Source organism: Microtus oregoni, unplaced genomic scaffold (assembly GCF_018167655.1).
Source record: "Microtus oregoni isolate MIOR12 unplaced genomic scaffold, Mior012 000010F_ref0000083, whole genome shotgun sequence".
Lineage (NCBI taxonomy): Eukaryota > Metazoa > Chordata > Mammalia > Rodentia > Cricetidae > Microtus > Microtus oregoni.
Window position 1 is genome coordinate 5,837,610 of NW_024543069.1, and position 9,701 is coordinate 5,847,310.

Sequence of the window (9,701 nt, forward strand, 5' to 3'; positions counted from 1 at the left end):
TAAAATCTTTTCCCATTCTGCGGCCTACTGCTTTTTCTGAATGGTGGTGTCCTTTGCCATACAGAAGCTTGTCAGTTTCATGAGGTCACATTTATTAATTGTTGTTAGAAGTGCCCGTTGAAACAATCTTTTTCTATGATAAAACTATTTCCCACTTTCTCTTCTATCAGATTGAGGATATTCAGCCAGATGTTGAGGTCTTTGATCCACTCTAACTTGAGTTCTGTTCAGGATGATAAATATGGATCTATTAGAATTCTTCTGCATGCAGCTTGCTTCCTAGGTCTATTTGCTTGGAATAACTTTTTCCATCCTTTACACTGAGCCAATGTCTGTCCTTGATGTTAAGGTGTGTTTCCTAGATGCAGCAGAATGGTGGATCTTGTTTTTTAGTCTGTTAGCCTGCATCTTTTTATTGGGAGAATTGAGACCATTGATGTTGAAAGCTATTGATGAGCAGTGTTTGTTCATTCCTGCTATTTAGATGTTATGGTGTGAGATTTTTCCACTCTTTTGATTTGCTGGTCTGGGATCATTTATTGCATATGTTTTCTTAGGCGTGGTTACTCTTCAGGTTGAAGTTTTCGTTCTAGTGCCTTCTCTAGGGGTGGATTTGTAGATAAATAAATTTGCTTTTATTGTGGGGTGTTGTTCATCTGTTGTGATTGAAAGTTTTGCTGGGTATAGTAATCTGGGGGAGGCATCTGTGGTCATCTGTTAGAGTTTATTAAACATCCATCTATGCCTGTCTGGCTTTTGGAGTCTCCGCTATTTGTTTATGCTTTCACAGACGTTACTGGTAGACTTATTTATGCCTGCTTTGGGGTCCTTGAGCATATTCATAGTGGCTATTCTGAAATGCTTATTTTGGGCTGAAGCTATATAGCTTTTTCAGGACCTACTGGAGTAGAGTTCCTGGATTCTGGTGGAGACATATTGTCTTGGCTACTAACTATTGTGGGTTTTTTTTGCAATGGCATCTAGGCATCTGGGTTTGTGTTGACAGAAGTTTCTGTCCTGCCTCGTTCTGCAGTTGTAAAGTTACAAAGAAATATATTAATTATAAAATGGTTGGTATATTAGCTCAGGCTTCTTATTAACTAATTCTTACATCTTAAATTAGCACATTATTCTTGTCTGTGTTAGCCATGTGGCTTGGTACCCTTATCAACAAGACATTCTCATCTTGCATCTTCTGCAAGATGATGGGTGATGAATCTGGGTGATGACTGCAGACTAAACCTTTTTCTCTTCCCAGAATTCTCCTGTTCTTGTCTCCACACCTCTACTTCCTGCCTGGTCACCCTGCCTATACTTCCTGCCTGACTACTAGCCAATCAGTGTCTTATTAAAATAATACAAATGACAGGATACAAGACCATTGTTCCACAGCAGGTTTGGGATTAGTATGATTTAGGTGCTGACGTCAGGTCTTGTCTTTGACAGGTTGAATGTTCTTGCTTCTGTTATCCTCTCTGGATCTTCGGAGAGTATGGTAGCTTTGGCTTGCCTGGGAGGGAGTGCTTTTGAGTCCTGTCAGGTGTGGCTACTGGGAGTTCCAGATTGAATGTATTTCTAGGTATTGGGAGCTGACATAAAGGAATGGGGGTGGGCGGTAAGAGAGGTGGGACCACCAGAGTCTACAAGAGGGAGGAGAGCTGGGTCTGTTGCAAGGTTTGAGGGAGAGTCCAGAGAGTGCAATCAGAGAGGAAGGACGGGCGCTTGTAGGTGGTCTGCCACAGAGCTGCGGTGAGACTGGGGAATTGGAATTGAAGGACAGGAAGGAGAGTGAGAGAATCAGTGCCTACCTAATTCTCAGCATGTTCACAGGTAGAGTGTGTCTCTGGGTATCGGTGTCTGACACAGAGGGATGGGGTATGGGAGGAAGGCTGGGTCCAGAGGGTCTGCAGAGTCCCTGGGGAAGTAGTCTGTGACAGCAATGGGGAGGAGACTGTAGAAGTGGAAATGGAGGTCAGGAAGGAGACCTGGTACACATTTGTAATCTGCAGCAGGACCGTGAGCTGGTGTCTAGCCTAGGCTACCTAGTCAAGCTAAAGGCTAGCCTGAACTCCACAGTAAGGCCCCGTCACCAAGTAATGAAGTGGGTAAATAATTAAGTACCACTTTATGGGCTCCGCGGTCTTTAATAGTGAAGTCTAAGGCCTGCTTTGTCTGTTCTTCATAGGAGAACGCTAACACACACTACTGCTGTTCTCGTTATCTGCACAGGTATCAACCTGGTAGCGTTCATCATCATCGTGTTCTCCTATGGCAGCATGTTTTACAGCATCCACCAGAGCACCATCACAGCGACCGAGATCCAGAAGCAGGTGAAGCGGGAGGTGGTCCTCGCCAAGCGCTTCTTCCTCATCGTCTTTACTGACGCGCTCTGCTGGATCCCCATCTTCATCCTGAAGTTTCTTTCACTGCTTCAGGTGGAAATCCCAGGTACAAGCTTTTGCCGGAAAGGATAAATCCGTGCAGGGCTAACGACCAACACGCTTAATACTAACTCACTTCAAGAATTCCCAGTCAGGGTCTGGATGGCTCAGCAGTTAAGAGCACTGATTGCTCCTCCAGAGGACCCAGGTTCAACTCCCAGCACCCACATGGCAGCTCAAGCCTGTCTGTAACTCCAGTTCCAGGGAATCCAGCACCCTCACACAGACATGCAGGCAAAACACTGATGCACATAAAATAAAAATAAAGTTTTTTTTTAAATTACCAGTCAGAGTAGTGGGGACTCTGGTTCCACCATCAAGGAAATGTTTACTGATGGGGACTGTTCGGTCCTTTCCAGAAACGCTAAGTGCCACAAAAACAAAATACCATGACCAAACAAAGTGGTTTGCAGGGCTGGAACTGGTTGCCTGCTTAAGATAACCATGAAGAAAAACAAGCTGAAGGAGTTACCATATCATGAATTCATTTTTTAAAATATTTATTTATTATGTATACAATATTCTGTCTGTGTGCATGCCTGCAGGTCAGAAGAGGGCACCAGATCTCATTACAGATGGTTGTGAGCCACCATGTGGTTGCTGGGAATTGAACTCAAGACTTTTGGAAGAGCAGGCAATGCTCTTAACCACTGAGCCATCTCTTCAGCCCCATGAATTCATTTTTTAAGAACATAATGGATGCTCCTCCCTACCTCCTATGCTAGGGAACACCACACCGGGACATGACATAATAGAGAAAAAGACAGGGCTTTAAAATAATGTACATTGCATGTGTCACAGTGGCTGCTATGTTCAGAGAGGGAAAATATGGATATGAATGTGAATATGTTGGCGAGAAGAAAAGTGACACTTTGTGCACTGATCGCGAAATCGGAACACAGTGTAGCTACAGAGGAAGGTGTGCTGGCAACCGCCAAATTTCAGATATAGGATTGCCAGACAACCGAGCCATTCCACTTCTCGATAAATGTCCAAGAGAATTGAAAGCCAACACTAAAATAGATATCTGCACACCTATGTTCACAGCAGCGCTAGTCACAACAGCCAAGAGAGAGCAGCAGCAGAGTGTCTGCAGACACATGGATGGATCCAAAATGCACACAGATCATTCATGACTCATGTGTATAAAGGAAGGAACTTTTATTTTTTCACACTTATGTATTTCGCATGTGTATGCATATGTGCATACACACTTGTGCTATGACACACACGGGGAAGTCAGGGGACAGTCTGCTGGAGTCAATTCTCCCCTTTCACCATGAGAATCCTGAGCACCAGACTCAGGCTGTCAGGCTCGTTAGCACGAATCTTGACTCGCTGAGCATCCTTGCCATCCCTGAGAAGGAGATTCTGGCACATGCTGCGTGATACCTGAATCTTGACGGTGTTGAGTAGATAACCTTGACACAAAAGGATCAAGAGTTTTATGATTCATCCTACACAAGACTCTTGGAATCGAGTTCACTGCGAGGTCCTGTCTCAAAAAATAATGTGGGGAACAATGGAAATAGACTTGACATTGACCTCTGGTCTCCACATGCATGAACACACATGTGTACATATACCTGCATGTCTCTCTTTCTCCCTCCCTCTCTCTCTCTCTCTCTCTCTCTCACACACACACACACAAACACACACACACACACACAATGTGTATTGCGCAAGCCTTAAAATGTGTGTGGATTTTTAAAACAAACAGGTCTGGGAGCAGCTGAGTACTTGCCTAGCGTGTACAGAGCACTAGGTCCCATCCCTAGCAGTGCTACCAAGAAAAGCAGAAGAAAATCAAATAAATCACAAAAAAGAGAATTCAAAATAAATCTATTATGAGAAATATAACATGTTCTTGTTATGCCTTATCATGGGTTCCCCCAGAAAACCACCACAGAGTGGTTTTACTCACATGTAAAAGCAAAGAGCCTTCAGTCAACCAAGCTTAAGCTTGGGTTCGCCACCTGTCCCTTGAGCGGTTGAGAGCAGAGAGTGCTCAGCCCAGTTGGGATAGGGTTTTTATCACAGTAGAGGTTGAAGTGAGGGGATTTCCAGGGTTCAGGACCCTGATTGGCTGACATTTGTCCAGGGGTCCTGGCAAAGGGGAATAGGTGAGTCCTAGGCTCAGGGACATCTGGTGATCTTATCTAATTTCATCTAACGGTTGGAACATTAGCTACTGTCCCTCCCTGGGTGGTATCAGTTTATGGCTTTTCCTGGAAACCTGTGTTGCCTGCCATGGCAGGTATGTGGCCTGGGCCCCACGTGTCACCAGCCTGCCCTGGGTCTCACATACTTCCTATTAATCGAAACATTTGCAACAACCGGGCCATGGTGGCATACGCCTTTAATTCCAGCACTCAGGAGGCAGAGGCAGGTGGAACTCTGTGAGTTCAAGGCCAGCCTGGTCAACAGTGAATTCCAGGCCAGCCAGAGCCATTACAGAGAGGAACCCTGTCTCAAGAAATTATATATATATATATATATATATATATATATATATATATATATACACATACATACATATACATATATACATATATCAAAGGGTGATAAATGGTAAAGAACATGGTTTTTCTTTAAATGGATTCATAATGATATGTCGTGACTTCGTGTAAACACTCCCAATAGAGCTCTTTTGATGGCACTTCAATGTAGTCAGGAAAAAACACGCAGAAAGAACCCCATGCCTTCACAGCACTGGCGTTCATTCCTTTAACACTGACACTCCAGAAAGACATCCCGAAAATACCAGAGACTTGGTCTTCAAAAAAGGAAAGGGGGGCTGAAGATAGGAGACACAAGAGATGCCTGTGCCATCTATGAACACTCAGATTTTTCCACTTTTTCTCTTCCAGACACTATCACCTCTTGGGTTGTGATCTTTATTCTGCCCATCAACAGCGCTTTGAACCCAATCATCTACACTTTGACCACCAGACCTTTCAAGGAAATGATCCATCAGCTCTGGTACAATTACAGACAAAGAAGGTCTGTGGACAGAAAGGAGACTCCAAAGGCATTCGCTCCCTCGTTCATCTGGGTGGAAATGTGGCCCGTGCAAGAGATGCCCGCTGAATTCATGAAGCCAGCGGTTTTCACAGACCCCTGCGATCTGTCACTAGTTTCTCAGTCATCTAGACTCAATTCTTATTCATAACTGGTTCCGGGAACCCTTTATTCTCAGAGAATACTGTGAAGTGCGTCTGGAAGGACTTGCTGATATGAAGTAAAATGCCATAAAATGTCTAACTTATGGTTAAGACAAGTTCGCTAACAGTGACGCAAGGCAGGGAAAGGTAACTGGTGTTCATACAAAGAGACGAAGCTTACTGACAGCGTGTGCATGGATACTCGTATACATTTGCATAGGAAACGAAGGGGACTCTTTTTCTAGCATGCATTTATGCACACTGCATGAAGGTAAAGTGCTGGACACACACAATATAAAGCCTCTTTAATCTACGTATTGTGTTTAACTGCTAACTACACAAATTCTACCCACAGCTCCTAGATTTCTCTGCTGTGCATATCAGCAAGCGTGAAGCCCATAGACGTTTTAAAACTGAGGACAAAAGCTTTACGGTACTCAAAAATTATAGCATCAGATACAATGTGTGGAGCCACGGAGGCGCTCAGGGGATAAAAGTGATTACTTTACAAACGTGCTGACCTGAGCTCAATATCCGGATCCCAGGTCAAGCTGGAAGGAGAGACAGACTCTGAAAAATTGACCTCTAAGCTCCACCTGTGTGACATAGCATGTGTGTGCACACATGCACATCACATACACGCAAATTATTAAATACGGTTGTATGCAAAGCAGAAACATTCTATCTCAAAATCCTCTGTATCGTTCTCAGAGTCTCCATGCTTGAGAGTCAACACAATGTATTTATTCAAAGGAAGCTTTGCTGCCAGGTGTGGTGGACAAACCCGTGATCCTCACAGTAGAGAGGAAGACGCAGGAGCACAAGTTCAAGGCCAGCCTCTGCAGCCTAGAAAGACCCTGCCTCTGACGTGCAAAAGTAGAGCCTGGGAGAGGGCTCAATCGCTAATGTGCTTGCTGCACACACACGGGGAACCTGAGTTTGAATGTGGTAGAGCATACCTATAATCCCAGTGCTGGGGAGGCAGGATCCCCAAGGCTTGTTGATCAGCTATCGGGAGGACACCTAATGTCCGCCTGACTTCCACACCAGTGTGCTCGCCCATATGCGCATACATACAGACACCACAGACGTACACAGAGATAAAGGAGCCAGGCAAGCTTTGGTATCAATTCAGAACCAGCAGTTTTGTCTCCCCCTAGCCACTTTTCTTTTGGCTTTTCTTTAAGTGAGCACCACCGTGAAGAAACAGGATAGTAGGTGGGAATATTGTAGAGGGGTGAAGCAGAAAAGGGAAAATGAGGGCGTTTAAATCAATGAGATCCAATTCTGAGTCCAGGAGTAAACCTTCATGTTTCCACCAACTGATTGTTTAAAAGGGTAACAAGTATAACCGAAATAAATTAAATCAGGAAGATATAAGCAACTCACATACACAGCCAGCCAAAAACACTCTAAAGAAAAGCTCCTCAACTGTTCCTCAGACAGGAAGTGAAGACACACCAGCAAACTCACTCCAGGAGCCCAGCACAGCCCTGCTCCAAACCAGAGAAAAGCACAACAAATAAAAAACTACCTGGCAAACAGAGACGCAAAGATTCTCAGTAAACACCCGCAAGTCAAAGCCAAGAACAAACTGGGGAAAATCACACACCTTCACCAAGTTTGTTTGATCCAAGGATGCAAGTTTGTTGGTCCAATACACACAAATCAATAAATCTAATGTAACACACAAGCAGAAAAGGGCAGATCTCACATGATTATTTCAAGAGATGCATAAAAAAAAGGCCTTTGACAAAATTCAACACCCTTCATGATAAAAACCCTATAGAAACTAAGAATAGAGGAACAAATGCCAGTGTAATAAAGGTTATAGAAAACAAAGCTTTAGCTGACTAAATTAAGTAGGAAATGAATGAAAGAATTTCCTCGGGGCTGGAGAGATGGATCAGAGGTTAAGAACATTGCCTGCTCTTCCAAAGGTTCTGAGTTCAGTTCCCAGCAACCACATGGTGGCTTACAACCATCCGTAATGGGATCTGGTGCCCTCTTCTGGCCTGCAGGCATACACACAGACAGAATATTGTATACATAATAAATAAATAAATATTTAAAAAAAAAGAATTTCCTCTACAGCAGGGAATGAGATAAAGGTGTCTATGAGGGACCACACAAGTGTCATGGATAGCAGGAAAACCACCTGCCTGAGGGAAGAGGGAAACTTGAGGCAGCACCAATTTTTCAGGCACTGGAACAAAACTTCCAGAGTCTACCTTGTGGTTTATTTTTCTTACACACTTAGGCACAGTAAAACTTTGGAAAGAGGTTTCCATGTGACGATTATCACAACAAAGCTAGAGGCACAGGTTCATAGACTACCTAGCAAAGTGGGAAACACCTGTGACCTTTGCAATGTGTTCTATTGACTGGTAAAGAGTGCTGAGGTAGGGCCTGAGGAGGAAGCACTTGTCATGAGCATAAGCAATAATCTAATGGTTTCTATTGGAGGAGGATACAAAGTACATAGGCCCTCTGTCCTAAGGATGGGTTCGAGTCACAAAGCTCAGGATTAAAGCCTAAACACCCCAGGATTTGGAGGGATTCAGGTAGACTGACTCCACAGAATAGCAAAAATATCACCAGGTAGTCAAGACAACATCCACTCCAGCCATCCAGGTGACCAAGCGCCAATCATGTTCTTCCTTTGAAGAAAACAGGCCCGTGTGTTTAACAGTTCTGGTTCCTCCAATGCGTTCTGTAAGCTGTGCTTCCTACAAGTGCCCGCTTACATAATTCTTACTCAAAGTCTTAGCTTGAGAAAGAATAAAAAGAAACACAATGAACACAAACATGACAGGGAAAAGTTAATATATCCTTATTGTAGATAACCCAAAGCTACACTTAAAAAACCCTAATAAGATTGCACCAAGAAGCTCCTGGATCTCAACATTTTCTACATAGTGTTTCTAATAGAAATACCATGTGACCTAGCTAATCAGTTTATGGGTGTACACCCTCTGTGTTAACAGACCCCTGAGATGCCTGTGTACCCATATTTATTGTTAATTCTGTTCACAAAAAAAGGAAAGAAAAAAAAAACAAAAAGGCCTTGATGTTCATTGTAAGAAAAAGAGAATTTACATACTTTCAAAAAATTCAGTAGCCTTCCGATATCGTGGGTACATAGAAATACTTCTGGTTTGGGAATCATTTTGCATTCTCTCTGTTAGCGTGGAAATCTCCAGTTACATCCAGTTTTCTGAAAATGCCATTTTCTTTTTCTTGATGACTGAATAAAGTATACGTTAAATGAAATAAGCCAGACTCAAATGGTAAATAGTATGTTTCCTCTCACATGAGTGTGCGCGTGTGTGTATGTGTGAGTGTGGATACGTATGTGAAATGAAATTACAAAAGGAACCGTCAGAGGGAAGACATATTGAGTAAGGGACAGGGAAGAGAGTTGGGGAAGAAGGGGTAGCATTTTGTGGAGTTAGGGGCACAAAGGCTAGCAGTGTGGGGGAAGAAATGAGGACAAGTGTACATGTGTGTGAAGATGCTATCTATACTCATATTTGGCATGGGAACCTTAAAGTAACTTCCAAAGTTCTTAGAAGAAAACACAGCGTAATTCTTGGAGATTTTTGGATTGTGTAATGGATTCTGAATGACGCAAAAATGAGAACAAAAGAGGAGAAATGGCTTTATCCCAGTTCAGACCTTTGGACATCAAGGAGGTGAACTGGGTTGGGAGAACACCAAACCCTTACTACTTTTCCCGAGGACCCAAATTTCACTCCAGGTACTCTCATTGGTACAGAGGATTTGATCTGACACCCTCTTCTGGCTTCCTTGGACATGGCACTCACGTGAGCACTCTCTCTCTCTCTCTCTCTCTCTCTCTCTCTCTCTCTCACACACACACACACACACACACACACACACACACAAACGTATACAAAATGGCAACCACTGTGGGAAAATTTGGCCTTTCCTCACAACACAGACACAAAATAAATCTACCATGTGGCCTAGCTATTCCACTGTGAGATACACTAAAGTAATAAGGGCGGCAGCGGGGCTGTGTCCCCAACACCCCGGCCGCCTGCCCAGCTAGCTTATGCCCCGAAATAATTAC

General features: G+C 43.6%; 1 protein-coding gene across 5 annotated transcripts in view; it reads left to right on the forward strand.

The window, feature by feature from the left end:
- Positions 1–8,856, forward strand: part of Rxfp1 (relaxin family peptide receptor 1) — an 83,037-nt gene extending 74,181 nt beyond the window's left edge. For all 5 annotated transcript variants that reach the window (XM_041659573.1, XM_041659577.1, XM_041659576.1 and 2 more), the window contains 2 exons: positions 2,230–2,448; positions 5,312–8,856. In XM_041659573.1, the coding sequence (XP_041515507.1) occupies positions 2,230–2,448; positions 5,312–5,613 (521 nt within the window). In that variant the 3' untranslated portion in view covers positions 5,614–8,856. The remainder of the gene's footprint in view (positions 1–2,229; positions 2,449–5,311) is intronic.
- Positions 8,857–9,701: the final 845 nt, after the last annotated feature.